General features: G+C 52.0%; 4 protein-coding genes across 4 annotated transcripts; 3 read left to right on the forward strand and 1 right to left on the reverse strand.

The window, feature by feature from the left end:
- Positions 1 to 3,580: 3,580 nt before the first annotated feature.
- On the reverse strand, positions 3,581 to 3,961 carry HD553DRAFT_340382 (uncharacterized protein; the record flags this gene model as incomplete). Its single annotated transcript, XM_046182538.1, has 1 exon — positions 3,581 to 3,961. One exon carries the CDS (start codon positions 3,959 to 3,961, stop codon positions 3,581 to 3,583), a length of 381 nt encoding a protein of 126 aa, XP_046037966.1.
- Positions 3,962 to 4,590: 629 nt separating this feature from the next.
- Positions 4,591 to 5,826, forward strand: HD553DRAFT_257395 (D-isomer specific 2-hydroxyacid dehydrogenase; the record flags this gene model as incomplete). Its single annotated transcript, XM_046177367.1, has 4 exons — positions 4,591 to 4,866; positions 4,966 to 5,006; positions 5,102 to 5,644; positions 5,748 to 5,826. Coding segments are annotated over 4 exons (939 nt in total), but the record flags the coding sequence as incomplete, so codon positions are not given.
- A 498-nt stretch (positions 5,827 to 6,324) lies between these two features.
- On the forward strand, positions 6,325 to 10,319 carry HD553DRAFT_307719 (MFS transporter). Its single transcript, XM_046179457.1, has 20 exons — positions 6,325 to 7,063; positions 7,199 to 7,239; positions 7,342 to 7,365; positions 7,458 to 7,541; positions 7,684 to 7,762; positions 7,893 to 7,984; positions 8,085 to 8,094; positions 8,163 to 8,188; positions 8,262 to 8,270; positions 8,356 to 8,410; positions 8,499 to 8,578; positions 8,651 to 8,719; positions 8,797 to 8,885; positions 8,959 to 9,011; positions 9,083 to 9,122; positions 9,197 to 9,265; positions 9,335 to 9,424; positions 9,492 to 9,587; positions 9,659 to 9,758; positions 9,852 to 10,319. Exons 1-20 carry the CDS (start codon positions 6,813 to 6,815, stop codon positions 10,091 to 10,093), a joined length of 1,599 nt encoding a protein of 532 aa, XP_046037968.1. The 5' UTR covers positions 6,325 to 6,812; the 3' UTR covers positions 10,094 to 10,319.
- Positions 10,320 to 12,727: 2,408 nt separating this feature from the next.
- Positions 12,728 to 14,192, forward strand: HD553DRAFT_322732 (uncharacterized protein; the record flags this gene model as incomplete). Its single annotated transcript, XM_046181314.1, has 3 exons — positions 12,728 to 13,584; positions 13,803 to 13,837; positions 14,110 to 14,192. 3 exons carry the CDS (start codon positions 12,728 to 12,730, stop codon positions 14,190 to 14,192), a joined length of 975 nt encoding a protein of 324 aa, XP_046037969.1.
- Positions 14,193 to 15,531: the final 1,339 nt, after the last annotated feature.

The following is a 15,531-nucleotide window of genomic DNA, read 5'->3' on the forward strand; positions in this document are numbered from 1 at the left end:
CGTAAAGTGATTTCTGAAGTCGGAGAACCTTGTTGGCAGGGATGTTGCTGCCCTCAGGAGGTTCAAGATGGACGAGTTCCTCTAGTTCTCCATTGAGGAAGGCGGCCTTGATATCGACCTGGTCACAGTCCATGTCGAGGTAGTTGACCAGAGCGAGGAAGACTCGGATGGTGTCCTTGTGAGCAACTCCCGCATAGAGTTCGTTGTAGTCAACTCCTTCCTTCTGCAGAAATCCTTTTGCTACCCATCGAGCCTTGTAGGCAGATGGCTTCCCGGTCTCTCCGTCAATCTTCCGGGTGAAGACCCACTTGGCTCGAAGAGGTTTGGATGTAGCTTCTTGCCTATTGATGACGGACCAGACCTTGTACTGATCCATCTTGTCGAGTTCGGCTTTGATAGCCTCCTGCCATTTGTCCCATTCTGGAGATCGGTGGGCTTCCTGAAATGTTTGAGGGATAGCCGTGGAGATGAGTGCGTGACCGCAGATGACGGCGGTAGCAAGGTTTGCTGAGTATCCAAATTTGGCAGGTGGTTTGCGGACTCGTCGGGAGCCATCAGGCAAGATTGGGTTCTCCGGTGTTGGTACCGGTGCTATGTCCCATCCTTTGCTCCAAATGCCGGATGACTTCTGTTTGGCTTGTGTAGCCTGTGTAGCCTGATCACCTGGGATGGTCGTGTCATCACCAGACTGATCGGGTGAGTTGAGAGTATCAGTATTGTCTTCAGCCGATTGATCCTCTTCCGTTTCAGGGTCTGAGTCTGATGTTGGTTCAGGGACTATGTCGATGTCGACCTGAGTGGACTGGATTTTATTTTCGAGTGATTTGGTGTTGGTGGAAATCTTTGGTTGTTTACCAAAGACCACATCACGAGAGATGGTGACCTTTTCGGTGTGTAGGTCCCAAATCCTGTAGTTGTCGGTTCCCTCAACGTAAGAGAGTAGTTGCCCTTCTTTGTAGCGAGGGTGAAGTTTGTTGGTATTGTTGTGGTCACGGAACCAGAGCTGACAGCCAAAGGGTTGAAGATGCCGGGAGTTGACTTCACGTTGCCTCCAGAGATCCTCCGGGATATGTTTGTCGGATCCTGTGGGAGCCCGGTTCCTGGTGTAGATGGCGTAGTTTGCCGCTTCGGCCCAGAACTTGTCATCGAGTCCGCTATCGATCAGGAGCGTCCTTACCTGATTGAGAATGGTAAGGTGCGCCCTTTCAACTCTACCGTTCTGAGCATGAGCGGCAGTTGGAACGAAGTGATGCTCGATGCCCTTTGCTTTGAGGTAGTCACGAAGAGCATGTGACTCGAATTCTCCTCCTTGATCCGATCGGATGGTCTTGACCGTGCAGTCCAATTGATTCTCAACTAGGTTGATATAGTCGATCAATGCCTGCCGGGTCTCAGACTTCTTCTTGAGAAAGCTGAGGTTGACCTTCCGAGTGTGATCGTCGTAACAGGTAAGGAAGTAGAGGGATCCTCCGATGGAAGGGGTTCGAGCTGGTCCCCAGAGATCGACATGAATAGACTGGAGTGGTTTGCTGGCTCGGATGTTGGAAGCAGGAGCGGGAAGTCGAGATCCTTTTCCCTGGATGCAAGCTGAGCATTGGAAACCGTAGATATCTTTTCCAGCTTTGGCCCAATCCACAGTCTTGTCGAGTCTTCCTTCTTTGCCAAGCTGAACCACCGAGCGAACGTTGAGGTGGCCAAGTCTGCGGTGCCAGTGGTATAGGATGTTGTCCTCTGTGACGTTATTGGTGGCCGTGATGAGTGCGGCCTTGTGTCGAATAGGAGTGCTTGCCGGATCGAGGACAAACAAACCATCTTGTCGTGTTGCTGTGATGACCGGTTTGCTGGGTCCATCTTCAGTAGTGTTGAGGATCGCTTTGTCTTTTGCAAAGGTCCAAGAGTGTCCGTCGGTGCTCTGTGCGGCACCGACACTCAGAAGGTTCCGTCCCAGTTCGGGTACGTGAAGAACATCGTGTAGTGTGATGTTTGGAAGTTTGAGTTGACCGCATTCTCTGGCGGTGATGTTGGCGCCGTTGCCTATGGTGATGTTTGCCTGGATCGGTAGTTGTTTGATTCCAGTGAGTAGGTTCCTGTCGTGGACCATGTGATGGGTAGCTCCAGAGTCTATGACAATGTCGAGTGCAGACGAGTGGGCCAGAAGGGCATTGTGATCGATGGTGATGCTTGCCATGAAAGCAGAGCCGGCGTTGATGCCATGATGTTGACTCCTGTTGCTTACGAGTGCGGCGATGTTGGCACTGTTGTTTGTGTACCTGTTGGCGTTGTTGCCGGTACTGAAGTTGGCGGGCTTGGTGAAACAGTTTGCTGTTGAGTGTCCATTCTTCTGATGGAACTCGCAGAAGGCATTCTCGTCAAAGGGAGATCGAGGAATGAACTTCTTCTTGTTTCCGGTGCCGCCGATGTTGTTGTTGTTGTTGTTCCGTCCTTGTTGACGGGCAGCGATGAGAGCCGTAGTCTCAATTCCTTCTTCCTGAACAATCCTCCTCCTGTACTCGGCTCGGACGGCGTCAATGACGTCCTGCGAGTGAAAGTCCTCCTTGAGATAATAGGTCTGAACGAGGGTTTCGTAGGAGGAAGGAAGGGACATGAGGATGGCAAAGGCAAAGTCCTTGTCGTCCATCCGGGATCGGCCAGAGACGGTGATAGCGGAGTAAGCCGACTTGAGCTTTCCGGTATGGACAGTCGGATCTTCTCCTTCCGCGAGTTGGGATCGCCAGATGATCGCGAGAAGTTCAGCCCGCCTGGATCCCCTTGCGGCCGAGTAGGTTTCCTGAAGATGTTTAAGTAATCTTTCAGAAGCAGAAGGAAGCGTCGCTCTGTACTCATCGGTGTGAGCGGAGTCCCTTTGGACCAGAGCGTGCCAGGTTGAGAGGTGAGACGGGAGGTTGTGATGGACAAGCTGACTGAGACTTCCGTCGATGATTCCGAAGGCCTTCTTGTCTTTCTTGATCCATTTCGCAAGTTCCTCGGCTGTAGCTGGAGTAGTGACCGTAGTAGTGGTAGTAGTTGGAGCGTTGTCCGTGCCGGCGGTGGCAGCCAAGGTAGAGATAGGTAGGGTATTAGGTCGAGGAATAGTTCCATCAACAATGTCGTCCAGATCCTTATCGATCAAAGTGTTTTGAATCGAGCGGGACCATTCCGCGTAATTGTCGGGACCCTCAAGGTAGGTACGCTTGGTAACCTTGAGAGTGTCGAGGTCGAGACTGTCGGCCATGATGAAACTAAGTCGATGTTGAAGAGGGTTGGTTGATGTAAACTAAGGTAATAGCCCGTTGAGCTCCGTTGGTAGAGCAGCCGACTCTTAATCTGTTGGATATCGAGTTGATCACTGTTGTATAGTTTGCATGAAGATAAAATATACAAGAGGGGATCAGGAAATCAGACCAGAATGGTCTGATATATATATTAATCTGGGAAGGCCTACTTGCGACCAGAGTCGCAAGTTGTGACTGCATCATGCGGTCACAGTAGTCGCAAAGTTGCGATTGTGGTCGCAACTTGCGACTGTGGTCGCAGATTGCTAAGCGGGAACAAAAGGAAAGGTGTGAAGAGTGGATGTGCTTTATTGTTCCATGCGGTCTATTGTTCTGAGAACAATAGACGTGTTGGAGAACAATAGGATTCGACAAAGACAAGCGCAGCTGATCGCCGCCGCGTCTGCCAGGTTCAACGTCGAATGCTCGAGATCGACGAGTATGCCTTGGAAACCGGCGTCGGCGGCCATGACCGCGATCTCGGGATCCTTGACGAAACGGACCGAGAGCGAATGACAGAGTTGACGATGCGAGAGCCTCTCCTTGATCAGGTTGACGCGACAGGCGTCCAGCGCCTTTTGGTGCGCTTCAGGTAGAGGTTGTTGGGTTGAAGATTTGGACTTGCCGTTGGTCATGCTGTTACCGTTCGAGGCGAGGCTGGTCGTATGACTGATATCGAGAGAAGGCATGCTGGAGTTCTTCAGGAGGAAAGCTTGTGAGGGTACTTGTTCCTATGTATCTGCGTAATTGGTACAAGGACGGGCGATTGGGATCTGGTTCTGAAGACTTCCTTGCCAGGACAAGACCATTTATGTAGCATTCGCGCAATGCTTGGAAGGGTAAGATGTCATCCAAACCGAATCGTTGCCGACGCTCCCGTTTCCACCAACACCGTTGCCCAGGGTCCCGATACGGCGATGTCGGTGACTCGTCCGGATCTGTCATTCCGTTCATGCTGCAGAGAAGACGAGTCAAAGTCCAACAGTCCAGGAGGTCAGTATGGGTTTCCACCGCTTGATAAGGAGGGAAGCAGGTTGGGTCGGGGGTCGTCAGGCATTCGAACCTCCGCTCCCCTCTCCGGGGCGATCAACGCCGTCAAATTTAGCGCGCGCCGGTCTTGTCACATCATCGCTACAGGGTACAGTATACCGTGTTATAACCCGTCCGCCCTCCGTTCTTTCGGTCATCATAGCCTGTAGCGACGGACACGACGTCAAGTCCAATCCAGCTGCCTACGCATTCTCGAAATCGGAACAAAGATCGTAAAGGACTAGAAGCAGAAGAGATGCCGACCAACACCCAGCCTCAGCACCGTGACAAGCCCATCGTCTACGCGCTGGACCCGCTCCAACCGTCCGCCCAGGCCCTCGCCGAGAAACATTTCCGACTTCGCATCCGGGCCAACGCTGATGATAACGAGTGGCAGGCCCATGCGGAAGGTATTCTCGTCAGGGGAAGCTATGTCACTGCACGAGATCTGGAAGGTGCGACGAGACTTCGGTTCATCGCCAAGCACGGCGTCGGGGTGGACAAGATCGACGCTCATACGGCGAAGAGGTTGGGCATACGGGTGATGAACACTCCTGGGGTCAACGTGAGTAAGGTCTCACTCGGGTCGTGATAGCGTTTGTAGCGATGTTCTCATTGGACGGGAATTGACGCCGAGTACACTGCTGTGATGTCGTCGCTGTAGGCGATAGCGGTAGCGGAACTCGCTCTGGCTCTTACCATGAGGTGAGCGCGTGGTCGTCCTGATGAAGGGGCAGGAGGATCGATACTTACAAGCGCTTGACGTCCGGGCGACCTTGCCCCCCACGCCTGTAATGTAGCGTCGCTCGTAAAATTTCTACCATCGATCGCAAGATCCGATCAGGAGAAGAGGGGATCACCAAATCCATCGGCCTGGACGGTCTCACCCTGCATGGCCGTACCATCGGGATCCTCGGTGGAGGTAACATCGGCTTGGCCGTCGGTCAGATGTTTCATCGATGCTTCGGGTCGAGCGTCTTGCTGTATGACCCTTATATTACCCCCACCGCCAAAGCTCTTTGGATATCGAGTATCCCCTCGGAAAAGATCTCGTTCGTCGACGACCTCGAACGAGAACTCTACCCGAGGGCCGATATCATCAGTCTCCACATCCCGCTCTTACCATCCACCCGAGGTCTGATCGGGGCTCGTCAGTTACGGATGATGAAACCTACGGCCATCCTCATCAACACCGCTCGAGGAGGGATTGTCGACGAGACCGACTTGTTACATGCGTTGAGGGATGGGACGATCTATGGAGCGGGACTGGACGCCTTCGAGATCGAACCTCCGACTCTGGAGGTCTACTCTGGATTCGCCGAGTGCGATAACGTCGTCATGACGTGAGTACAGTGTCGCGTTGTCTTGAAGGCACGATAACTATGTGCAATGAGACGAGGACAACCGAGCTGATCGGAAATCAAATCGAAAATCAAACCGTTCTAGTCCCCATATAGGAGCGGGAAACGCTGATACGCAGGTGGCGTGCAATCTCGCCATGGTGCAGCATCTAGTGGACGCGCTCGTACACGACACGCCCAGAGATTGTGTCTGCTAGGTCTTCGTATCATGGTTGGTAAAGCGGCGAAGGCGGGAATCGTACGGGGGAGGAACGAAGTTTGTCGTATAATGTACACTAGGAGAGTTCACTTATAACGATTCTCCATTTGATTCCCATTCTCGGGTCGTCCATGCCGATCGCGCCGTTGTTGACAATTCGAGTTCCTGTTCATGGCCGACAGGCGCTGGTAGATGTGAGACTTTGTAGGAGCACTCTTTGATCTTGAATAACCTTCCACAAGAGGTCCCTGATGGCATTGAACCTAGCCACTCGACGTCCTCATCATCCCATGTCCCGCCCTCGGTTTTGCCACAACTTCGATGTTGCTGTGTATTTTCCCGCTAGGAACCCGATCATTTTGCTTCCGAAGTGTTCATTTTACTTCCGACACCCATCAGGCATTCGACTCGCCGTGATTCGAACTTCACTCGTTCACAACCAGCAACCAGACCCCTTTGCCCTCGTCAGTCCGACACCATCCACCATCCACAACGAATCATCCACCAGGCATTCGATAGTCCTCCCATATCCGATATGCCACAGGTCGCTGTTCGGCGTACCGTCATCCGCAGCAGTCACCACGGCCACCCGGGGGGACCTACAAGCTACAGAAAAGCCGCAACGGACAATCGCAACCAAGACACCGCTCCGGTCAATCTAGTTCGAGAAGTCGAAGGTCGACCGAACAAGGGTCTCCCACAGGAGAGTGCAATTGCGGCCCCATGGGGTCAGAGCCCAGTCGACACACTCATCCAGGCTTTCCCGCTAGATTTCACCTTACAACGCCGATCGTCTGGTGCATCCCCATCCTCAGTGAGACGAGAAGGAAACCGCGCAGCATATAAGACGAACCGACCAAGTCGCTCGTTTTCATTTCCACACTCGGACTAGACGATCTCCACATCTCAATCTCTCCAGCATTTGAGTTTATCACTACTACTACTACCACTATGAAGACCAACCCGATCATCAACCCAGCTACGGACGATACCACGATGACCGTCTTGCCACGGGAAGACCGTAAAGACGCCGAGATCGAGATGCGAGAGGACATTGAAGTCGACAAGGAAAAAATCCTCTACGCCGATGGAGGAGAGGAAGATCCCAACTCCCCAGCGAACATCTTGAAGAGGTACCCTTTGCTGGTCGGGATGACCCCCGGGGAGAGAGAAATTCTCAACAAGCGTGTTCGACGACGAATGTGAGTTTGAGTCTATACGTGGTAGTCGTGGAGAGCTTCCTTTCTGCGACGCAAGAAGACTCTGCGGGCTGACTAAGAAAGTGTTGAATCGATTGGTACGTCATCTGATTCATGCGATACGATACCATACCATAGCGATATCTGGATGTTGCCCATGATCACCTTTATGCTGTTCAGTGAGTACCCTATTACCGTTACCTTCTCGAGGTCGCGAACGTCACGTCGTGTCTGATATGATGTTGACGACCATGTTCACACTATCATCCTTCTCTATGCAGTCAACTATCTCGACCGAACAAACGGCAAGTGTGGCTTACAGTATCACAGTTTCTAAGCCTCCTCGTTCGACTAACCAGACTCGGGGATCTTTTTCCTCTCTTCTCGCATGGCGTAGTGACCAATGCTCGGGTCGCTGGGATGCAAGACGATCTGAAGATGACCGACGTACAGTGGTCCGCAGGGATCTCTCTCTTCTACGGTGAGCCTATCTTATACTATACTATACTATACGAATTCGAGGCGGATATAATCAATAACCGATGGTAGCAAATGCTGACCGAGTCGTCCTCGTCGGGTTCTATTCTTCCTATTCTTTTTCGCGTCGTGTTCGCCATTGAAAGTTGGGTACATGATCTCCCAATTACCCGGATCGTTGATCCTCTCCCGAGGTAAACCTAGGATCATCATGCCTCTGATGATGTAAGTTTTCGCAAAATTCGGACCGCAGTATCTTAGTTGACGGACGCCTTTTTAACCGGAAATTCATGGACCTCGAAACCTCGGCACTCAACTTGTCCCTCCCCCCACCCCCCACCCCCCGCGCGTACAGGTTCTGCTGGAGTGTCCCTACGATCTGCATGCCCCTAGCTACGAACGCTACTGGGTTCATGATCTGTCGACTGCTGGTCGGTCTGTTCGAAGGTGTGTTGTGTCTCTTCTCGAGCTCGGGTCATAGATGGGTCGAGACCGTAGAACTAAGCTAACGTATCCCCCTGTCAACTCTGGTACGATATGTATACAGGACCTTTTTTGTAGGTCTAGGCTTTGCGCATTTCTCAATGGACCCCGCCGCTCGAGACTGACGACCTGTTTCACACAGCCCCGGGATCGCTCTCATGACGTCTTGTGAGCAATCGAATTGCTAGAGCGATCGAACTTCTTTCAATCTTACTCATCCCCGGCGAGGTTCGTTTTATAGCTTGGTATGGTAAGTCGGACGCCACATCTCTCCGAACGTCATGAACGGCCATGAATCGAGACTGATCGTGCGGACACACCGCTGTCACCCATAGTCAAGGACGAATTACCATTCAGGATGGCCATTTGGCACGCCGCCATCACTCTGTCGTAAGTGCCAGCTTGTCTCGCTTCGCCACAAGCTCCTGAGCAATCGGGCAATCGGTCGCTGATCATCTGCCTCCCTTGTCCCTTGCAGTTCCGTCTTTGGCGGTCCTCTCGCCGCCGCCATCCTCGAGACAATGCAAGGCGTCCGCGGCCTACACGCCTGGCAGTGGTGTAAGATGATCGCGTCTCAAAACAGCCAGGCGTAGATTAGAGGTGTTTTGACACTGGAATCTTATCCCATAGTCTTGCTCATCGAAGGAGCCGTTTCGATCGCAACCGCCGGAGCCGCCTACTGGTGTCTTCCGAACTGGGGTCAGTCGATCGACGACGGGCAGGCTTGTATCGTGTCGATCAGATCGCTCATCGCTCGTCGGACCATCTATCTCTAGCCAACAACACTCCTTGGATGACCGCTGAAGAAACCGAAATGGCTCAATACCGCTTGGTACTTTCTGCTGGTGGTCACGACGAGGGCAAGGTCAGTTGCCAACAGGAGACTTCGCGCTGTGAGAATGACAGGCACCATGCTGAAAATCGGCTGCATCATCCAGAACGAGCTGTCCATATTTGGTGGAGCCAAACTAGCAGCCAAGGATCCGTTCACGTAGGTCGCGGCGGCGAGGCTTTTGGTCATCAATGAACCGTTTCTGGATGTTCACGATCGCCCATTTCCAGCTGGATCTTCTGTGCGATGCACTTTTTCCTTGTCATCGGCGTAAGTCGACCCACAAGGCACATGTTCACATCAGGCGACACCCAGCTGATCTTCCTGCTTCCGCCTCACCACAGCAAGCCTACAAAGACTTCCTGCCCACAATCTTGCAAACCTTTGGCAAATCGAAACTCACGACCTACTTGGTACGTCGCGACCATAAGATGCCGGTCGAGACATCTGACACTCACTCCTCGGAACAAACGGCCTCGCAGCTTCAGTCGCCCTGTTTCTTTTTGGGCTTCCTTGCAACGCTAGGTTTCGGATGGAGTGCCGGGCATTTCAAGGAGAATACTTTGCACATCGTGAGCGAATCGTGATGACGTAGCAAGGTGCCTCGCACGCTGATGTCAGATCTTGCTCGTCACGCAGATCGTCCCCTTGATCTTTAGCATGGGCGGTGTGCTCATGATCATCATGACCGAGGTCGTTGGCGTGCGATACACGGGAGTTTGCTTACTTATCATGGTGCGCACCCCTCTGATGTCTTCTATCGCGGCGCCATCCAGGTCGCTGACTCCGGATGTCTCGTCGGTAAGGGTACTGCATCGGGTCTCAACTTGCAAGTCAGTTGGGAGACCAGTATCATCCCCTCGCCCCGACACAAGAAGGCGGCTGTTATCGCGATAGCCAATATGTGTGAGTCGGAGTCCCTGTCCGCTTCCCAGCAGCAGAGTCAGCGCAAGGCAAGGCTGACCGTACCATCCCGCCGGTCCTCGTCCATATCTGCAGTCTCGTCAACTAGCCACTGGTTCACGCCTTACTTCTTTCTTACCTCCCAGGAGCCCCTCTACAAGCTCGGCGGAGGCTTGCTCCTCGTGGGTTGCGGCCTATCGATCGTCACCGCCGGGCTGATCAGATGGAGGGTCGTGAGGCTCAACCGAATCTTGGACAAGACCCAAGATGCACAGAACGAGGTGTTTGTCAGGCAAGGGATCGAGATCAAGGAGAAGGGTTGGCGATTCCCTCACTAGACGGGGGCAAAGTCGTGGGCAGCGCGAGAGTATTGCTTGGACGGGAGTGTTTCGAAAAAGTAAAGAAGACAAGAAAGGACGAATAAACGGCGTCTTGTATACGGAAAATTCACTTGGCTATAGGATCGTTGATTATGCGAATCGCTACCTCGCCGCTTTCGTGTCAGGAATTTGACAGCATGTCGCCTTCAATATGCTGTGTGCAACGTCGGGACCTTAAAATGACAAAGCGTCAGCACTATAAAACAACTGAACGGGCAGTCGCTGATGAACATGTTACGAACATCAAGCTGTTGGCACTCGAGAAGGCTTTGAGTAGCTGAAACGTTTCACCTTGATTGCGCAATCACCCTCACTTCAAAGGTGCTCCTTTGATGAGATGTCGATGGTGTGCAAGAAGCATAACCGCTACTGACTGACCGTGATGAGCATATAAGCAGATCAGGTTGATAACATTCTATCTTTCATAGGATTGTTTCTACAATCACCTTCCTTTCCAACCGCGACACAACACCAGCCCAAGCCTTGCCATGTCGTCTTCCTCGATTGATAACACCGCCAACGATGAAGAGATCTCCATAGGTGATGACGGTTCATCTCAACATACAACTACAGCGGGTAGCCACATAGCATCATCTCGACGTAGCATTGGTACACAGACCTACTCAGACGATCTGTTGGTCCAATCTGGATCTGTCAACATTGACTCAGATGGGGTGGCAGATGATATTTTTGGTTGGCTGACTGAAGATAAATACGAAATGTGTCCTCCTCCTTTGAGAGTTCCGCCGATTGATGCGAACCATCAGTGGCAAGCTCTGGTGAGACTTGTACGCGATCAATACAGGTGCTTTCTGGACAGCGAACGGATACTATCTTTTGTTACCATCACCATCGGCGGCTTCACTACGACACTAAGCTTTAACTCCACTGGCGTTAAGAAACGTTTCATCAGCGTGTGCTTCTTGGTAACCATTGCAGAAGGACGTGGTCTTCGAACTCGAGACCCTTGGTCTGTCAGCCATCAGTGGGACATGCACCGATCTCGTGACGAAAACTTCACGCGTCAACACGAAAGCTTCACGCGTCAACACAAAGACCAGCCACAAGAATCTCTTGGTTTGATACTGTTTGCATTATGCCAGGCAGCCGGGGGCACCGCACATGTATCTGGGACCACTACTACAGCCTGGTGGAGGAAAGATTACGGCCTCGTCAACGCCTCAGGTTTCACGGTCGCTGGGTCATACGTTTTCTACGGAGTGATCGATCCTTCGGCATCGGAAGAACCTGATGGCTATTTCACCGCCTCCGAGAGTCTCTCTGACAGCGCTGACAGCGATGACGAAAATTAGAACGACAGCTCCAGATTCTTGAGAAATAGAGGGATAGACGGGACTACGAACAGATGGCAGGATTGAGACAGGATGAACTGGAAGAGCATCCCGATCCCGTTTGTAGATTGTCGCTGAGAACCACATGAGCACACTGTATTCGGAGATCCGTATGTTGTACGCTAAATGATATTGCATTGCTTCGGGGCGGAGGACTTTGATTCTCTACCAATGTTAGCTATGGGGACGATTATGATTGAGATCTAGGTCGAGACTATGGGCGATCTATCCTGCGGATCGAAGACTACAGGTTGTCCGCTTGTAAGGCCGGAGCGCATGAGCAAGGCACGATATGGCCGACACAATCTGTTGAGTGGTCGATCCTCTTCCCAAAACATGGATCTGTGTAAGTTGTCCTACCAATGTCCCCCGTAGGTTGCGGCATCGCCGGGCGCGCAACAAGAGCTACATCTTCGGTGTGACCCGGTATACGACTTCGATATATTCAGTCCCACGGGATTTGTATGGGTAGCAGAATTGTGGCCTGTCGGTCTATACGATGTAGAGCGAAACAGGCGCCCTTAGCCCGAGTAGACTTGCTGCGGGGACCAAGATAGTATGAGGCTCACCACCAAAAATCAGTCCGGACCCTGCATCCACATATACATGCAAATCCCCGCCGACTTGATATAAGATCAGATGGCGCCCTCCAATGCCATATCAAGCCCCAAATCGGAGTAAGGCGCGCGGATGCATTCATAGCGATATGGTCCCGGGTGGCAAAACATGGTGATGATGCCATATCCCCGACGTGGAGTCAGAAGGGGATGTCAGCCCGCCCAAGACAGTTCTTTGATACAACTTTCCTGTGGTTGAGGCGCATGGCCCGGTCGCTTGCACAATTCTTATCCTAGAGAACAGACACAGACGCAAGCCCCCTGCCGCACGTGATCAGTATCGAACAGCCAGGACCCGAAAAGAGCGACACACGACGAGTTGCTCATCAAGGGTTACTATCACTGTTACTGCAGTGATACATATCGCCCGCGTGGCCCGCGCCTGTTTCACTGAACGTCCAGCCTGACCTCGCTCGCCATGGTTAACCCCTTGTCCCCTCCTTTCATGGCATCATAATGGCGTGCGAGAAGCATAGCCTACTCGACCCATGGATTCAAAGTCTCAGACTCAGCTGCATCTAACATATATAAATCGCCACCTTCCCTTAACACCTATCCCCAGAATACTGATTACGGTAGTATGCCCGATCAACTTGAGATCGACACCCGAATCATCACCTAGCATGTCCATCCGCTCCTTCCTCGCTTCCATTATCGGCAAGTCGAGTCAAGAGGCACCAGCGTCAATCGCACACACAAGCGGCTCGAGTGAAGTTGGCTCAGATGCCACCAACAACGATGCCGAGACCAAAAGAGCGCCTTCCATCGAGACCCGCTCGGTAGAGAGCGACCACTCCGTCTCGTCTACCAATGAGTCGATACGATTAGACCCTGCGACCGGGCCCAGCATCGACGATTTGTTCGGGTTGTTGGTAACCCAAGACCTGTGCCCGGCTCCTCTCAAGGGATACTCGACTGCGGAAGGGCAATGGCAAGGGATATCTTCTCATCTACGCAGAATGTACATGGGCTACCTGTCCAGCTCGGAGTATACAGGGAATGGGTCGAGCGATGAAAATTCGTATCTTACATTGCAATCGCACCCGTGGGTTTTGTACTTCGGACAGCAGCTCGCAGCGAGTTTCAACCGTACAGGCACCAACAAGCGGTTGGTCACTTTGTTGTTTAGGATGGACGGGGAGCACCGTTCTTGTGCGCCTTTGGATCCCACTCAGGGACTCCAAAGTAATCACCAAACGCTAGACAAGAAGCTGATGGAAGCTAATCGTGGCGAGTCAGATAACAGGGAGAAGGCTATCGGGGACCTGCTGCGAAAGATACCGTTCCCTTCCCGCGCCACTCCCCCCACCGTCGACGTGATCGCGCTCGAAGATCAGACCGCTGCATGGTGCACGGCCTCGAATTCCAAGATGACACTGTACTATGGAGTCATTCAGCAATCGGAGGCGTCAGATTACGAGTCTGCCTCATCAGTATCGACCGATGGCTCTTGGGACGGACTGGAAGACGATGCGAGAGAGTCAGCTGTATCCGGGATGGAGGGATGAGGTGTGTCTAGCTAGATCCACGGTTGTGCCACCCCATTCTGGTGAAGAAGGTCTACATCACTATCTGTTAGACGTTTGTCGAAATACATCTCGAGCTGAAGTGTTTTGGTCCTGATCGACTGACCACTCCATCTAAGTGCTCGTCTTTCGCTTATCTCTACCATGTCTGCCAATCATATTGATTCTAAAGATATATTGTGCACAATTCCTATCCCAAGGGCCAAGGTTAGTTGGGTGGAACACCAGCCGACTCTTGGTGGCGGGGAATGCGCTCGCCATTCCAGCAAACGCCTGGTGCTCGAGCTAGCGCCTCACGGACGCCCTCCTCCGCCAACGAGTCTGATTGGGGTGGCAGTTCTTTTCGCTGATCTTGCGAGTTTGGCAGAGCGCCAAAACTTTTGCCATATGGTCATTCCTTCCGTTATCGCTTTCCTCAATGACTGGCCGAGAACAGATCGTAATTGATTGACTCAACACTATGATCCACTCCGCGCCAGCTGCCATCTATCGTCCCTCTGATTGCTCACCCGTCGACTTGGCCCCTACCTCCCGGCGGAACTCGTGTCAGGATGGATGGTAGACACCGTGTGTAATTAAGCGCTGTTAAACCCAGCGAATTATAGCGATTCGGTGGTCCTCTTGAAACCCTGCACTGCTAACAAAGATACGTACTACCCAAGTGATCAACCAGACTTGATGGTCATTGTCACTGTCAGCAGAAAATTTGAGCTTCACATCGAAGGAATTATTGCCGCGTTTCATCATGGACTGTTACTATCAACTCAGAATCGTCGTATTCACTCGACTCATCCCCTCGTCTATACTGCGCCGAAAGTGTCAACTCACCGCGAGCTATCTTACCACTGTATTTTGGGGTGCCACGCGATATCATACCGCAGCTTCTGTCTGAGCAACATCAGATACCAGCAAATTACAGCTTAAATCACCCTTGTGAGCGCAATTTCGAGCATGATAGTTATCAGACAGTCATATGACAGGGTACCACATCCCAAACCCTTCTCAGACTAGTCATGGTCAGTCAGTTAAGGGTGTACCTTGGGGGATCATGTCATGTTGCTGTCGCAACTTGACTTGTGTTATGTTTACTTTGTGATGATCTCGCTTGGTTAGACTTCTAGTCAACCTTTGACACGCTTGGTTGGACTTCTAGGAGACCATGAAACTCGCTTGGTTGGACTTCTCGCCCTTGCCATCTCATGTGGTATTTCATGTTGCGCAGTGAAAAGCTCTGGTATACTGGTATGATATCGCGCGGCAGTGAACGGTATGATGTCGCGAAATTTCAAGTTGAACCAAACCGCCCGGTATACTCGTCTCGGGGTATCGATATGTGTTTTTGTTTCTGATCAGATCATGATATTACTTAAGCGGCTGAGAGTGTCTCCCTAATCGGACCCAGCGGGTAGCTTTCAATCAGTTACAATGAATCTCGCTACCCTTATCATTCCGTCATGGACGTTATTCAGACTCCTTCATGACACTATCTTCTTGCAACTCTTTCCTTGTGGGCTGTCCACGATATGACTGACTTTGCTGATTGTCCTTACGGAGCACTCAGTGAACCCATAGCAACAAGCTCACGCTTGTACGAGTACTGCATCTCCGCGGTAGCATGGACTTGCACAGCTAACAGCTCATGAAACCCCCATATTGAAGGTGTGCTCATATGGCACGCCGTACACCTGGACGTCTTACCTCTCTCGAATTGCACCCAATCCATAACGAGTCAGTGTAACTGATGCTCGTGAATGAGGACCTCAATCTGGATCTTTCCCACATCTTCTCTCTCTCGCGACAAGTCAGGATCACCCCATCGCACCTCATTACGTCTCACAGCTTACTATAGCGGGCAGGGGGAGAGAGTGAAAGAGTGAAGGCTGTGGCACAACGCACATCAT

The sequence above is a fragment of the Filobasidium floriforme genome, assembly GCF_021052385.1.
Source record: "Filobasidium floriforme strain CBS 6241 chromosome Unknown HD553scaffold_6, whole genome shotgun sequence".
NCBI classification, from domain to species: domain Eukaryota; kingdom Fungi; phylum Basidiomycota; class Tremellomycetes; order Filobasidiales; family Filobasidiaceae; genus Filobasidium; species Filobasidium floriforme.